At 32.8% G+C, this 17,156-nt stretch overlaps 3 protein-coding genes across 3 annotated transcripts in view; all 3 read left to right on the plus strand.

The window, feature by feature from the left end:
* Positions 1 to 2,693: 2,693 nt before the first annotated feature.
* Positions 2,694 to 6,597, plus strand: LOAG_06570 (syntaxin-1A; the record flags this gene model as incomplete). The annotated part of the gene is made up of 8 exons (XM_003142106.2): positions 2,694 to 2,757; positions 3,401 to 3,481; positions 3,737 to 3,836; positions 4,269 to 4,343; positions 4,721 to 4,926; positions 5,521 to 5,709; positions 6,201 to 6,311; positions 6,505 to 6,597. The coding sequence occupies exons 1-8, from the start codon at positions 2,725 to 2,727 to the stop codon at positions 6,595 to 6,597; spliced, it is 888 nt and encodes a 295-aa protein (XP_003142154.1). The 5' UTR covers positions 2,694 to 2,724.
* Positions 6,598 to 12,753: 6,156 nt separating this feature from the next.
* On the plus strand, positions 12,754 to 14,467 carry LOAG_06571 (hypothetical protein; the record flags this gene model as incomplete). Its single annotated transcript, XM_003142107.1, has 4 exons — positions 12,754 to 12,801; positions 13,578 to 13,708; positions 14,033 to 14,212; positions 14,389 to 14,467. 4 exons carry the CDS (start codon positions 12,754 to 12,756, stop codon positions 14,465 to 14,467), a joined length of 438 nt encoding a protein of 145 aa, XP_003142155.1.
* Positions 14,468 to 15,597: 1,130 nt separating this feature from the next.
* Positions 15,598 to 17,156, plus strand: part of LOAG_17814 (phosphatidylinositol-4-phosphate 5-kinase type-1 gamma) — a gene marked incomplete at its 3' end in the record, with an annotated part of 3,924 nt that continues 2,365 nt past the window's right edge. Inside the window, exons 1-4 of the mRNA XM_020450478.1 lie at positions 15,598 to 15,735; positions 16,088 to 16,185; positions 16,474 to 16,570; positions 16,702 to 16,857. Coding sequence (XP_020305842.1) covers positions 15,607 to 15,735; positions 16,088 to 16,185; positions 16,474 to 16,570; positions 16,702 to 16,857 — 480 coding nt within the window. The 5' untranslated portion in view covers positions 15,598 to 15,606. The remainder of the gene's footprint in view (positions 15,736 to 16,087; positions 16,186 to 16,473; positions 16,571 to 16,701; positions 16,858 to 17,156) is intronic.

Genomic DNA, 17,156 nt, shown 5'->3' on the forward strand with positions numbered 1-17,156 from the left:
AATAATAATAGTAATAATAATAATAATAATGATAATAATAATAATAATAATAATAATAATAATAATAACAATAATAATAATAATAATAATAATAATAATAATTAATAATAATAATAATAATAATAATAATAATAATAATAATAATAATAATGATAATGATAATAATAATAATAATAATAATAATAATAATAAGTGATAGTAATAATTATAACAAATGATAATTAATGATAATAGTAGGAATAATAATGACAGTAATAATAGTAATGATAATTGATAATAATAATAATGATGATAATAATAACAATTAACAATACTAGTGATAATAGTAATAATAAAACGAAACTTATTAATAAAATTTTTTTGAATTGAAAGTATCTTGGTGATACTATACAATCAGCATATTGAACTGCTGCAATCGGCCACGGGCCGTGCTGTACTTTTCCCTAGTATTTATGAATGGATGGTTGGATGGAACGTTTTATAGTGAATGTTTGAAATTCCCCCTCCTTTCTCATTTCTCTTATGTTCACTTATATCATCCAGCAATTCATTTTAATGCACTGAAGTATACATTTTAGCGCTTTGTGGTTTCGTTTTTCATTCCCGAATTTCTTTTTTTTTTTTAGGAAAATGAAGCTTACATTATTTGTTTTCATTTTTTCTGCTCTTTTTCTCACAAGTAATACCCGATGAATACTCATGGGTAATATATGCATTTCTATACGTTACTCCCATATCCGTAATAGAAGATGGAATCTTTCTCATCATGAACTTGTACACATAAGTGTACTCTTTTCAAATCCAAAAGCGTGATAGTTAATTTATGCTTTGAAGATTTTTCGTTACCACATTTATTGGAATATTTATTTGGAATGCTATTGGAATACGGTGAGAATATGGGTACTTCGTTGATGCTGAATATCAATAGATGATACCAAATTCGAAATATTAAGTAAATATGCAGATGAAAAGTATATTTAATCCAACATCGTTATTCAACCTTTCAAAGGGAATAAAATAGAATCGCAGCACACAGAATGGTGGAAAGGATTAATTAGTGCTTAGTGATTTATATCATTTTGATGGAGTAAAATAATAATGAAATCGTGTATTGTGTCCTTTTGAATGGTCTTTTTTTTTCCTTTTCCGCTGGAGTAAGCAGGTATGTAAACAAGTTTGTTGAAGGAATGAATGAAGTGAAAGTGTAAATGAGCAACCAATTAAATAAATAAATGAGTAGATGAATGGATAAATTACTTAGCAAACGAAAAAGCAAAAAGATGAGAAAGTACATGAACTATTTATATATAGACATATTTATATATTTGTTAGATAAAGCAAATAAATAAGTAAACAGAATTTATCCTTTTCTCTGGTTTTTTTTTTTCTTTTTTTGCTTGATTGAACTTCTGCTTATCTTGGTTTATGTTTCAGTAAGATAAGAAATTTCATGTGACACGACAGTGCATCCCTTTTAGGAATATGCATTATTGCTTCTTGTAAAGGATTCAGTTTGAGTGCCACTGTGAAGAGTTTTTTAATCACACTTGTATAGTAAAGTTTGAAGCAAATTGAAAAAAACAATAAAAATAGACTCTAATGGAACGTTGTTGAATCTTCATTGAAATAACTTAGGAGCCGGTAATCCTCTTGGTAGCAATTCCCAAAATAAGATCCCTTTACAAAAAAAAAAAAAAAAAAGGAAAATTTTGGGCACTGTAAAAGTTTAAATAGTTACGAGGAATGATTATTCCAGTAGCTGTTCTCACAAAGTCATTAAAAGTTTTTAACACTGTCTTATAGACCTTAACAAATTCTTCGACATTACGAGAGGCTTTCCACGGCGTCATTCCATAATGTCCAAAATGGTGATCAGGATTTTGTAATGAGAGCCTCATTACTCCACATGCTTGATGAATATAGGAAGATTTTCTACAAACTTTAGAGACAATTTGTCAGCTCCCATGATGATTATTCCCAACAATTTAGAGCATTAATAGAAATTTATTCATAATCGTTCTTGGTCACGCGTTGCTCTATATGACTTAAATTATTGCCCAACATCCAAAATATATTTATAGGGACCAGCCATTAAGATGCAATCGGTAATATTCATTGCTGTTATCATTTTGATTGCTTACTTACACTTACCTTACTGTTTTTGAATAGTTGGCATTATTTACTTATTTACTAAGCAACGCATTTGTTTTTTTTATTGGTTTTTTGAACAACTTTATTATCTGTTGGCTAACTTATTTGTTTGTTTAGCTGTTGGCTACTTTGTTTGTCATCTTTGCTTCTTTGTTGCAAATGATCCATAATTCCCTTCTGTGTCTCATTGTTTGCTGGTTTTTTCCCACTTGCATCAGAAATCTGTAGTGTGTGTAAGTGTAAGAATGAATGGATGTCATTTCAATTAGGAATTAATTCACAATTGAGTTTGTGCGTTTTTCTGTAATGACGTTATCTATTCAGCAACATCGGACATCATCGTAGTCGACACAACGCTATACTTTATTTGATGGTAATAAATTGTTTTATTTGCAGATTTACATGTCTCTGTATGAACCATTCTTGTTATCTGGTTCGATATGACAGTTTATTATTTCCGATTCCGGTATAAGGTTTAACACGATTTTATAGGACTAAAGGTGTGCTGCTTTCATCCATATTATTTATCAACATTCCAGCTGTTAAGAAATATCATCTGCCATTTAATCGATCATGACCAAAGATCGTCTAAACGCTCTTAAAGCTGTATGTCTTCTTTTTTTTACTTTTTTCAGTATTTTGAAATATTTGAAGATATTTATCGTCAATGAAGAAATGAACGGATAGTTCCACTCATACGATTTTTGTCCTCTAAAACGTTTCGTCTGTGTTAAATTTGTGAGATTGTTTTTCCAAATCACGGGTCATTGTTTGATTTTCCAGTCCCATCTACATGTAAATTATCTGAACGCTTGTTTGTACGCGTGGTTCTGTCCTCTTTACATCTGTGATAAACTGGTGGAAGGGACGTTTTTTTCATTTTCCAACTTAGTTTATTGTTTACTGTAATTGATCGAAAATATTGGAAGGCTGGGATAATGAATCCATATTATCACGGTCAAAATTAGTGGTAAATCAGACAAACATAAATCAGTAGTAGCCGAATTATTATATGATTTATTATTATGTGCCTTATCTAGCATAGTATACTAGTAGATAGTTGGTTCATCACCAAATAGTAGATGAGCCAGCTACAAGAAGTTCCAATAATCTATATATTGGGACTAGGTTCTTTCCCTGAGAATTTTAGAAATTTATTAAAACTCTAAATCTCTTCTTCATTGAGATTATTTTCGTTATAGTTTGGAAAAGTTCAAGAGCCAGCGAAAAATACTGATAAGTCTTATAGGCACAATCAGAAGACCATGAAGATGATATGGCAGCAACAGATAGTGCTCAGGGACAATTCATGGAAGAATTTTTCGAGCAGGTTAGGCTTTCCATATTTTTATTTTTGTAATTCCATAGAATTAATTCATCCCAGTTGGTCGAGTCATTTAAATTTTGTTTTCCGCGGTCAGAACAGAAGCATGTAGTGCTAATTTGTTCCTTATTCATTCCTCTCAAAATGTTTTTTGTAGCTAAAGAATTAATTACTTGTCTACTCTACAGAGAGAAATTTACCTAATTTATTCCATGTTATGCTGTTCCTTTCTTATCGCTTGCAAATTTTTTGACTTTTAAGGTTGAAGAAATACGAGGTAGCGTAGATTTAATTGCATCAAATGTGGAAGAAGTGAAGAAGAAACATTCAGCGATTCTTTCCAATCCAGTTAATGATCCTAGTATGCCCTTGTAACTTTCAAAACTGTTCCCTTTTTTTTAACTTTTGGATTTTATTTTCAACTTGATAGGTTTAACTTTGTCTTTGATTACCCTTGAGTCGTTCTTTCGCGCACTGCATCAATATTCATGTGTTTACTCAAGGGCGAAAGAGTGTTAAGCTCACATGGTGTTCCTTAACCGATATTTTAACCTCTCTTCACCTTTTAGTTGATTTAGTATTTTTAAATTTTAGTCTTTCGGTTTTGTATCCATTGATGTTATGTCTAGTTTTAGTTTTTTTTGTATATAACTTCTAAATAAACCTATTTTTTATGTAACTCTTATGTAAGGGTTTCAACTCCCCTGGGTTCCATATGGGCATTTCTCTTTTTTCTCTGAATAAAACAAAAAGCAATTGTATTCACTTTAACTACTGACTGTATATTTCGCAGAAACAAAGGAAGAATTGGATGAGCTAATGGCTAGTATTAAGAAAACTGCAAATAAAGTTCGAGGAAAACTGAAGTGTTAGTTTTTTTTTCTTTTTTTTTTGTATCCTGTCAGATTCCAGAGCCTGTCAAGATTATTCTGATTGGAAAGAGTAGTCTTTCAAACCTTTCATTAGGTATTCAAGAACTATTTATTGCTTTGAGTTGGTCATAAAAGAACTCTGGTTGTTGAAACAAATTTGATCACTTCTTTTAATTGCTAAGTTACGGATCGCTGATAAACCTAGGGATAGACCAAAGTTGTCTTCACTTGAGGCGTTTCGTATTGCATCTCACCATTTTCTGACGCTGTCTAACGTGCTTTATAATATTTTTGAGTTATGCTAATTTAAGTTATGGTAGCAGTGAAAATTAAATATTATTAAAATGTCTGTTCACTGGTTGAATTATTTCAGTGATCGAAAATAGTATTGAACATGATGAAAGTAATGGATTATCGTCAGCTGATTTACGTATACGAAAGACGCAACATTCGACACTTTCTAGAAAATTCGTTGAAGTGATGACGGATTACAATAAAACACAGACGGATTATCGCGAACGTTGTAAAGGTCGTATTCAAAGGCAATTAGATATTGCTGGCAAGCAAGTCGGGGATGAAGTAAGCTTGTTTGTTTCCAAAAAATCCTCTTCACCCTTTCTGTTGATTTTTTGCGAATATGGAATTATAATTACATCAACACTTGAATAGGTTTTCAAGTTGGGTTAGCTTGAAGTTTATACTTCACCAGACTGAAATTGCAATTTTTTCGTGATGAAAAATTTGACAGTTGTCAACTTTGTTGTTGGTCGCCTTTTGATATTGTTAGAATCAATTAGTTAGCAAGCAAGATTAATAGGATTTCAATACTACAGGCACAACATTAATACCGATTAGATTTGGTTTTGTCAGAATTAGATTGACAAATTTTTAATCATTGCAACAAATCTTTTGAGAACTGCTAACAGGGAACTGATGTATATCCATAGTTCGCGATCTCCACTGATAAGTTTTCAATATAACTTAAATTGATTAAAGAATCACTTTACGCGTTACTTATCTAAATCACGTTACGAAAAAATCACGTTACTTGTCTAAATCACTTAACGTATCTTCTTAATTTCTAGAAGCTCCCTGGAGTATGAGCTATGTTGCATCTGTACCGCGATGTAAAATGTCTGGTCAATTTTGGCATTAATATTTCTTTGTTTCTAGGATCTGGAAGAAATGATTGAGTCTGGAAATCCGGGCGTATTCACTCAGGGTATTATTACCGATACGCAACAAGCACGGCAAACGTTAGCGGATATCGAAGCTCGTCATAATGATATCATGAAGTTAGAATCGAGTATACGTGAACTACACGATATGTTCATGGATATGGCAATGCTTGTCGAGTCTCAAGTAGGTTTAGAAGAGTGATGGAAACAGTTTTGTTTTGGAACTGATTGTCGATTTATTTAATAACACACCTGATTGTTGAATTCTTGCTTTTGGCACTATACAGAGGACTTCAAAAAGAATCGATGTCAGTCATTAAAATTACATGCAGTAGTACTGATTCAGGGTTTCGTCTAATACTGCTGTATTACTGTTAGTATACTAGTGTTAACTTGGATTATGTATTGCTTGTCGCTGTTGAAATTGTTTGGCTGTTACCATTATGATTATTGATTTATTTGATAGCAGGCCTGGTTGAATTCTCGCTTTCGACATGACTGTACGTAGGACTTTCTAAAGAATCTTTGTCAACCATTAAATAAATGCATTAAATTCACCAACTTTCACTCTATTTAGCTTTTTCATATGTCGGATATTTTTGCAGATAGGCTTCTAAAGAATATAAAGAATATCTTTATATTCTTTTGATTCGACGTAATTAATACTATTCATAGGGTGAAATGGTAGATCGGATAGAATACAATGTAGAGCACGCGAAAGAATTTGTCGATCGGGCTGTGGCTGATACGAAGAAAGCCGTGCAATATCAAAGTAAAGCAAGAAGGGTAGGTTTATTTTTCGCATGTATTCTAATATATTTTGAGAACAGCACCTGTTAGTTGAGTTTCCCAAATTATTCGCTATCATCCTAGCTGAAAAAAAAAAAAAAGAAGCATGATAAAAGGATTATAAGCGGCTGTGCGAAAGCCTTCTGCTTTTGCTTTTGACATAAAAAGTGGCAGGAAAATTCATTTTTAGATAGGTCTTGAAACGTTTAGCAAATTGTTTGAGGATTTAAAAATTAAGATAAGTGGTGGTTTTGAATGTCTGTTTTTTTTCTCCGGCAGTTAATTTTTTGGTTCGCCTGAATGTATTACGCCTTCAATCGTTAAATTATGGTCCTAGTCATCGTACATCATCTATTGACCATCTGCATGTATTATCACTGATATCAGGACTTTACACTCATACGTTAATTTTATTTACAATTTTTGTTATCCATTGCTTTAATTACATACTTCAAGAGGTCGAAAAGTTCACCGTGCTTTGAATTTGAAGAATAGTTTGAAAGTGGTTGAATTAACAAATCCATAAGCTTTTCGACTTTCCCATTATCTGTTTTATCGTCATTGTTTTGTGTTCGATATTAATGCTCAATGCGGACTTCACAGAATCTTTTCCAGAGTAGTTGCGGAATTAGGTCGTCTGAACTGGCAGGCAGTTTTCCAGTTCAATTATTGAATTATATTGTGTGCACGAATTATTTGTGTTTGTGTTAGTGTATGGGGAGGAGGTCAAATCGTGATTTATAAAACAAATTTCCTGACTATCGAATATCGAGCCACGGGATTGTCATAAAAAGCACTGTTAACTGATCAACTGATAGGAGTTCTCTGACTAGGCTGAAACAGCCTTGTAATAAGGAAAATTGATCATCTTATTCGTATAAAAATGCCCGTTCTGTCGTTGTTGACTGTTTTAGGGTCAGCAGAGATATTTTTAGTAGAAACCTTGTAAAGTGGAAGTAAATTAATGATTGGACGAAGATAACGGCAAAGTATTCCTTCAAATAGTTCATCCATTGATAAGCATTTTAGTATGGCAGAACAAAAAATTAAGGTTTTATATTCTTTATATTAAAAATCCTATGAATTCAGTCAACTTTTAAATTTAATTTTTACATATGAGTTTATTCCGAACAGCATTTTGTATCATCTTCCTTCCTCAGGTAGCTGCTTTTTTTTTTTTTTACATCGCAACAGCTGCACATAATATCAGTAAGTTGATGTAAAAACGGCTAAGAAAATATAGCATGGAAATTGTGTAAAATATTCAGTTCCCACAGGGATCGTTAGTTTTTGATGTTTTTCTTTTGTAAAAATTCATTTTATCTTTCTTGCCGAAAAACGATATCATTACTAGCATTAACAACATTTTAAATACGAGTGCCATTGCATTTCAAAAATTTTTTGTATTTGTTATCAAAAATTGCTCATGGTTTGATCGTTTTGTTAGTGATGATTTTTACTGCTTTCCTGTTATTGTAGGTGACGGGAAAGGAAAGCATAAGCAGATTCTATTTTCCAAATTCGTAGTCTTTGTTACATCGTTGTCCACATTTACAGATTCAATCAATTGTAGATAAGATCTAAACTTGCTGTGCACCATGATAAAATTTGGAATTATAAGTATAGCATCTCAGACTGCATCATTCTCCATCAGTTGTCGATATCATGGATAAACTTGAAAAATGAAATTTGTTTGGATAGAATTCTGGATTATTAAGATATTTCAGAGAGCTTCCAGAAAGTGTTTCGTTTATATCCGTTGCGGTTGTGTTGTGGTTGTTATATTTGTGCTTGCTTGAAATTCTATTGTTTCAGTTTTGATGCATGTTTCATCCAAACAACTTTCCAATTCCTTTTATCCCTACTGTCCATTGACTATTGAATGTCACTTTATTCAGTTTATTCCGTCCTTGAGTCATAAGAATAAGAAATAGTTTATTGAATTGAAAATGTCTTTTTATTCATTTAGTTTGTCCATGTAGATTACTGTTCATTACCTATACTTTTCCCCTCATGACCCTGAATATGATTTTTGCAGTTTGCTGCAAAGGGAAAGAGTATTTGTAAAAGTAAAGAATCTATTTTTTTTTTTCCTTTTCAGAAGAAGATAATGATATTGATTTGCGTGACAATACTAATCGCCATACTGGTCCTCATGTTGATGACATTTATCCCAAGTCCATTTTGAGATATCAAGCTATTCATATTATTATTACTTAAAATATTTGTAATTTCCGTTCATATATTTTTATTATAAGAGACAGCATTATAGCTTCCTGCATTTATTTGTTACTTTTTATGACTTAATTTTACATTCATACTTAAAAACGGGATGGAAGCGCTTTTATTATTAGGTTCATGAATTCTGAATATTTTTTTAATGGAATTTGTTTTCTGAATTCGAAGATGTTCTTATTTTCAAGTTAGTGATTATAACATTTTACCCTTAAGGGTTAAAGGGAAAGTTTTTCACTTTATTGTTTTCAGGCGAAGTTTTATGATCATGACTTTTTGATATATATCCTAGAGAATAAGAAAAACGTTGACAGGATGGCTTTTTACTGAGTTACTTTTCCTTATAATGAATGAAATCGTGGACTACAATGTTGAATTTGATATTCGACGTGCATCCATCCCTTTTAATACTTGATAAGGTACAACCATAGTTGTCCACATTGGTTCGCACTGTATTCACCATCATCATAACAGCAACCATCAATGGTAATATGATTTTTGTTCAGCTTTCTGCAATTTTATTACTCTTATCAGTCATTTAGCCTTGTGTTACAATTGAATCATCACACGGACTTATTTATGTATTGCTTTGTTTACTAATGACTGTAATAATCTCTTTTTTCTTGCTTTGCCACTGCCTAAATTTGCATAAATTTTACATTTGTTAATGTATTCATCTCTACTGCATTTGTTTGTATGTCTTAGTCTTATCCTGTGATGTATGTGACAAATATTCGAAAATCACATGATTTTCTACCGTAACAAAAGTGGGAACTTTTTTTTCTTTCAGATTTGATACATTAGGTGTTATAACAGATATTATATCTGTTTAGGACTTATCCAAACCTTATCAACACCGCGAGAAAAGACAGCAGTCCAGAAGTTCGCTTGATTTCTAGATGTAAGACGGGTCTAAATTATGCATTTCCGTCTCATTTTTGTAACGTATAGAGGGTGTTTTCGACCACAAAAAATACTCTCACTTTGGAAATCTCAAGCATGACTAATTCATGCAATTTCGCAATAAAATGATTCAGTGTTGAGTTTTTCCTTCTTAGAAATTGCTTGTGATCTCGAAAAATAATTAGCAGTGATATTCCTTCATTAATTTTCCTCAGAAATGTGTTGAATTATCATTAAATCAAAGTGGCAGTTTTGTTTTTGAGTTCGCTGTATTGTATTCTAAAACAAAATTCAATTTAGTAATTCTTCCTTTTTAATTTCATGAAAATTGCTCTAATTTAATACTGTTAATATTCTATAATTTTCAACTGTTTTGTAAGGTATAACAAAGGTCTTAAATGCAGTAGCCCTGCTGGTAGGTTTGAAATCTAAGCAAATAGTATAAAAAACTGGAGAAGGGACGAGAAAGGGTAGTTGGAGGGTAGTTGGAGAAAAGCGCAAAAAAATTCCTTCTTTATGGATTTTGAAATTTTGAGAGCAAATTTCCTGTTGCTCGGAACTCTGAATAGTCTGTTCCTCAAAACATTTAGATGCGTCCTGAAATTTCGAATAGTTCTCTTGCCTCTCGTTTCATGAATCGATTTACTTACCAGTAATGGCTACTGCTAGTTGTTCAGAAATAATGATTCGACAGTAAGGAGAGTCGCACGAATTAGCGGGTTTTGCTAATTTACTTTATTACGTTATACGGTGGCCATGTATTTGCATTTTCATGGTGTATTTTTTCATTTCATGAACTGCTAAGTATCTTTCAGCAAAGTTCCTGAGTGCACTGAGAAAATATATTTTGATCATAGAAACTACTTTGAGTTCGTTTACCTTGGTGCTACTTAACTTTTATCTTAAACTTTTGTCTTTTCATTTCTGAAAAGCTTCCACTGCAGGATGGACCGTGCACTCCATCCATTCCTTTCAAAAACAGAAAAATTACCTGTTTCTCATCTAGACCATGGAATTATGGTTTATTCGAGGGAAAACTACATCTTTCCGGTGGCTGAAATTTATTTCGTTCTTTTCCTGTAGAATTTTTAAAGATTTTAAAGGTCGGAGAGCTGTTAATGAGATACAATAACATAGCTTCGAAATTTAGGTTTGACAATGAGAAAGTGCTGCCTATTATCAGTTTTTAAATTTGAATTGAGATTTATTCATGTGTTTAGCAGAATCAGTTCAAAAATATTTTGCGACAGCGATTAATAAATACAAAAGGTTGAAAGTAACACAATTCAATCACGTTAACTCCGACCTTCTATAGAAGGTCGAAGTTGATGTAATTGAATTGTGTAGAATTCAGAATCCAGTTTATTTTATTTGCTTCATACATTTACCATATTTCTTATAAGAACTAATCCGCTGTACTTTTTTCGAAAGAACGAATAACTTTTTTTGCCGCAATTGGTAACAAGGAGGCAGCGAACATAATTTGATAATGAGTGTGCGTAATACTGTAGTTGAAAAGTGACAAAGTAAATTAGAATTTTAGAGATTTATTACCAACTTATACCATCGTTCACCTAATTTTCTTGACTGTCGGAGAGTGATCCGTTGTATTGGTTATTACTATCGAAGATAAGATTGTCTTGCAAAGATAAAAAAACATTTGTTGATATTCTTATTTCTTTGGTCTAAAAGGATATATTTGCTTGCTTAAATTTAATAGCAAAACACACCTAACATTTATCACGAGAGAGAAAAGAGTCTATTAACACACCCGAAATTTAAATAGTTAGGATGAGCGTATTGCATTTCAGAAAAAGATTTGCATTTTGGTATTCATTACGTTATTGTTGGTATCGCTGGTGCTGTTCCTCATTATTTACTTCGGTGGATCATCCAAATCATCACAGAAATAGTCTTTTCCCAGAGGACATTCCAAATCGATGCTTATCAGTCTTCCTGCTCTAACACTCAAAATATTCAGATGGGGACGTTCATAGGGTGTGGTATCTGAGTAAAAACAGTCACCATCTACAAATGTACACTTCCTTTATCTCTACGTTCTCCTTTTAAGTGCAATTCATTTTGTTTGTACGTATTATGTATTTCAATTTTCAGTTTCCGAATTTGTTCAGGTATAATTTTTCAAATACTACTTTGTTTTGAACAAAAAATATTTTGCAATGGCTAGAAAAGTGAAAATCATGAATCATTGTCCATGGCGAAGCCAAGCCATCTCTGGAAAGCATTTTCACTACGAACCATTCTCCTTAATATATAGCATAACGTGAGCACAAATGAACTGTAAAGTTGTGAGAAATGGAATGGAATTAAAAAGAGTAGATTTGATCTGTAAGAACCGAGTGAAAGTTATGAGATTGAAATATTATGAGATAAATATAATGAGGAGGTGAAATGTATTTTACCTCATTCATATCTAATAATACTTTAGTCTCATAACTTTAATGTCTTTAATTGCTATCTAGAAGAGGATTCGTCTTATGTGCAATTTTAGAATGACAATTTATTAATTTAAGATAGTCCAAATTTTCAAAATTACACTGCAATCCATGTCATAGTGTCATTCGATGTGATGGTAGGGCTACCTCCATAAACAGACAAGCATTGGATTTTCGAAAAATGCCGTGGTGCTGGCCCCAAGTCATTACATTTTATATAGCTTGTCAGGTTTCGGTGGGACGTCTATGCGGCTGGTAACATCCATTGCAAATCTTTGAAATATTTGGAAATTTCATTAGCATTGCAGTCTGACTGCTTCAACTGCACGATCTTTGGATACCAAATGGCTTACTCATGATAAATAATTGTATTGAAGGACAGAAATAAATTCCAGTTCCTTCGTATTCTTGCCATGTAATATATGTGTGTTATTTATATTTATCATACAGTTACGTATAAATCACTTCAATGTAAATAAAATTAACATGTTGATCACTGGTTACTACAGTTACAGTTAGTAGTTTGAAGTAAGCCTAAATTTAGTTTTGATACTAGGACTTTTATTATAGATAATAAGCGTATTTAATCTAATGATTGCATTATCGCTATGAGCAAACTGGTAAAGCGCAACCAGATTACGGTTTAGAAGGACTGGTTTATATCATCATTCGTATTCGAGATTGGCTGGATTAATGAGTATTATAGTTAGGTTCGATAAACCGAACTGGAGAGTCTTCAGTAAGATTTAATAAATGAAGTTTCATTATGTTTTCAAAACTTAGTAGAGTTCCTGTGAGAAATCTAACAGGGTCAAGTCCATGTGATATTAATTAGTGGGACTGGAATGGATCCTGAAGAACTGATCATTGGAGGCTTATGGTATTCCGGAAAGGTTTGAACGAATGATGTATATGCTTTTGTGGGCAGTAGAAATCGTTCTTGCGTCATTGCTGTCGTGGACTCCCTCTTAGCTACTGAGGCATTTCATAAGACTCGTTTAGATCTTAACTTTGGTAATAAAGATGAAAGATGGGTATAAATTTTTATATATTGCAAGTCTCGCAATTTAGTCTTTGTAGGACAGGTTTAAAGAGAAACAGACAATTTTCATCCAGTTCATTCTTCTATATTATTACCGATATTTCTTTTGTCATGATGAACTTTGCAGTTTTCTGTTGTTAAACTGTTGTATGCAAAATTTAGGTCCAATTGATGGTGGGTTAAAATTCTTGTCTCAGAGAGAGAGACATAATTTTTGTCTCTCTCTTTGCGGACAGTTGCATCAATCATTGTATTTCCTCTTGCTTATTTATTTTTTCAATACATTTTGCCTAATTCTTCACGGGAATTAAATGTGAATCTTATTCCAAGACATTCACACCTCTGCACATATTTGCATTCGGCTGCAAATGTCTCGAATAACGACCGATTTTATGAGAAATCGTGAGTGATACATCAGCATTTCTGTTCTAGTTGCCTTTTTAATATGTCGTAAAGATTCCTTCATGTAAAAAATTCATTTGCTGAATAAAATAATTGCTTCGGGATTGTATAACCAGTGCCACTTGAATTTTATTGAGTCGAAACGGAACTTCCGCTCAGTCTTCAAAAAAAAAAAGAAAGAAACATATTTCTAGAGACCAACAAAGGTGGGAGGTTAACATTAAGAGTGTGATCTATGTCAGTTATGTAATACATAAGAGTAACCTGCTGGCTGCATCTATAGTTGCTTGTTCCAAGAAAGTAAAGGAGGTAAAGGATACTGTGGTCGATAAATTGGGTGGTCTTGGAAAAGATACGTGAAGTTCATCATTGATTACAAATAGCTCAGCATTTGTTATATGTTCGAGATGTATATATACATATATAATATGAAATACTTATATTTCTGAGGACAGACAGACATAACCATCGTACAAGAGCACTTCTAGGTTAAAGATGTTGCAGTGGACAAGAGGATAATGTTGTTCATTGTTAATTCATCAAGCTGGGCATTCTCATCAACTGAAATTAACGATCTCGAGCAAATGTGACAATGATCCCGCTTATTCATATATATATTGTGTGGTATGGATATGAGACGTGAGATTTCCACAGATCGATAATCAGCTGGAGCCTTGCAGGTTTCATCGAGTGTGTATCTGCCGGGCCGTGTTAATTGCGCGATTGAACAGGGACGTAGTTGGTGGCGACAACCCAATGATGTTCGTGGGCTTATTTTTCTGTGGAGAAAGGGTGGGGTTGATGTCGTCTGAGCCTGTCACCTTCTGTGCTTGTCGTGGACAGGTTCTAATGGGTTATTTGTAGGTATTTGCTTTGTCCACCGAGATATTTCCTTACTGTGTAAGGGGGATTAGGAATTCTCTTCCCTCTTTTTCCATTCCATTTACACTTATTTTAAGTTTCTAGTATGTCACCGTGATCTTAAAATTTTATGCATTTAAAAAAAAAGGGAGAGAGGTGGTCGAGGATACGGCAGGTTGATCATATTGGACAAGCGAAGCTTGGGCGACGTTCCAGGAGTTCAGGATGTTGTTAAACTGCGATTGGAACATTAAAGCACCATTAATTGATCAGTTCCTTCTGTCCAGTAGGGATTAAATCCTACAAGGCTGAGAAAATGGTATGCTGGTGTCAATATCTGTCATATGTTACTTGAGCTGCAGCGGCTGTTGCTTTCAACGCAGTGTATTGCAGTTTACTGCAATGATTTATTGTTTACCTTCAGCTACATTCTACCCACATTTCCAGTAGAAAGTCCCCATCAATCAAGTTTCCCTTAATACCAATCGTTTAAATCACAAGATTACCAACATTGTTTTTATCCTAGTTGAGTCTTTCTTTTTCCTCAATAATTAAACAGAAACAGTCCAAGTAAGATTATGCTTATATTTTTACATTTATTGGTGGGTCTGATGGTTGTTCCAACATTTCGGTAGTTTCTTTAAACCAAATCTTTAATTTTTTTATGGCTCATTCAGAAGCATATTGGAATTTCATTTGTTGAAGTCATCCAGTCGAAATATAGTAATACTCATACCCTTTGTTCACCTTATTGTGGTTTATGTAATCGTTATTGAAATTGATTATTCTTCGGTCATTTCATGAAAGGGTTGGGGGGTCCACGTGCCATACAAATCATACTCCGATACAGAAATTGGTTGATAACCCAAGTTTGAAATTTAAAAATTTGGTAATTTGAGTGAATTTAATCAGGTCTGATATTTTGCTTAACATTTGTGATTGCGAAAAGCTGCTTTCAGTTTTAGAAGCTTGAAAGAGTTATCTTAATTATCGGAAATTTATGAAAGTTGAAGTAATTCTTCGTGCTTCCAAAGTTATCTTTGTCAAAATAGTTGCCTACAAATAATCATTTGAGTAATTTGAGTTCCTTCATAAGATGATTCACTCGATTGCGTGTTTGAAAAGATTTCTTTGTTTACTGGTCGTTTTTATATATTGCAACTCACAACTTTGTTTTTTGACGTCACGATTTTCGGTACTTTACATACATGTTCACTGTGTTCTTTCCCTTATTTCTGATATATCTTTTTATTTTTCAAATCTGAAAATCCAAATCAGGCTATTTTAGTGCCGAAAATGAAAAAAAAAAGGAAAAAAGCGAAAGTAAACATTCATCTTTACATACTTATCCGTAGCAGATTTAGTAGGAAGCTTTTGCTGTGTCGTTGCAGAGATGTCCACGAAGAAAAAAACACCACGCAAAGGAAAGAAAGGAAAAGGGAAAGTTTTGGTGCCGAAATGGAAATTATTTCGAGCCAAGGAACCACTTCTTTCGGTATTCATGTGGGGAGTGAATCATTCGGTAAACAATTTCCATTCTTATTAAAAAATTTATGTCATTTCTGAATCTTTATGTTATCTTCCTTTGAATATTAGCTCATATGAACTGAAAGACGAAAATATTTAGCTTTCATAGTAGTTTAGGGTTTATTTTGCCCTTCAATCTTTACTCAAGAACCATGAATCTTACGGTTGTTTGCATAACATTTGATATATTGATTTGATCACAAATCAAATGTATTATGAAAAGGTGGTGTAAAAGTTGGAACAATTAGTATTGCATCACTGTAATCAAATTATATGAGATAATTAGCACTGTGATCAAAGTGTAAAAGATAAGTAACAAAACTTTGAAATCATATGTCATTTTATAGATCAGCGAATTATTGCATGTTCCACCTCCAGGACTGCTGATGCCAGATGATTTCAAAGCTTCAATTAAAATTAAAATTGATAATCATTTCTTCAATAAGTAAGTTCAACTTCAAATGAGCAAAACTTCCATTTCAAATCTAGCAGGCTTCAGCCATCAGGATTGTCTATCTAGTTTTGTGCTATGCATCTTTCTCTTTGCCGCGTTGCTTATCGAACAGCTCCTAGCGTAGTCGCAGATTCTAAAGAAAGCTAATTTCACCCTATCACCGACCAGTTTCATTAAATCTACAATTAATTTAAGTCAGTTTGAAAAGAATTTGTATCACAAAAGCAATGATATGCAAAAGCAATACAAACATGATTATCAAAACTTTTGTCATTCCAGAGATAATATGCCAAGCCATTTCAAAATCAAAGATTATTGCCCTAATGTGTTTCGTAATCTTCGCGACCATTTTGGTGTTGATCAAAACGAATATTTGGTATGTCCAGTCATTCATTATGTATTTTCCTCATTAGTGAGTTCTTTTGAATGATATGAGGAGAGAAAAGTTGAAATGAGAAATATTATTGTAATTTATTGCGAAATCCACCATTTTTCAAATCTTTACAGCGTTCGTTAACATATAGTGAACCGGAACCAGAGCTGGACCAGCTGGACAAAAGTGGCTCACGTTTGTTTGTTTCACATGATAAGAAATTTGTGATAAAATCGATGGATTCAGAAGCAGTTGCCGAATTGCATTCAGTCCTCAGATCATATCATGAAGTACGTCATGTTTTTTTCTTCAGTAAGACTTTATATCTGCCCTTACAATAAGTCGTCAAAATCCTAAAGGTTGAAACCTGTCAAGAAAGGGATCAGAAGGAATTTTTCACAGCAAAATGATCATGGGGAATGTGTTATGATATTCTAGCAGGGATTTTCTAGTGGTTGTTTTTGTTTGCATATTTAAATGTTTTTCAGTTTGAACTGCTTCAGTCCTTATCACTTGCGAATATCATTATATATATATATATATATATATATATATATATATATATATATATATATATATATATATTATT

This window comes from Loa loa (assembly GCF_000183805.2).
Source record: "Loa loa unplaced genomic scaffold supercont3.132, whole genome shotgun sequence".
Taxonomy (NCBI): Eukaryota; Metazoa; Nematoda; class Chromadorea; order Rhabditida; family Onchocercidae; genus Loa; species Loa loa.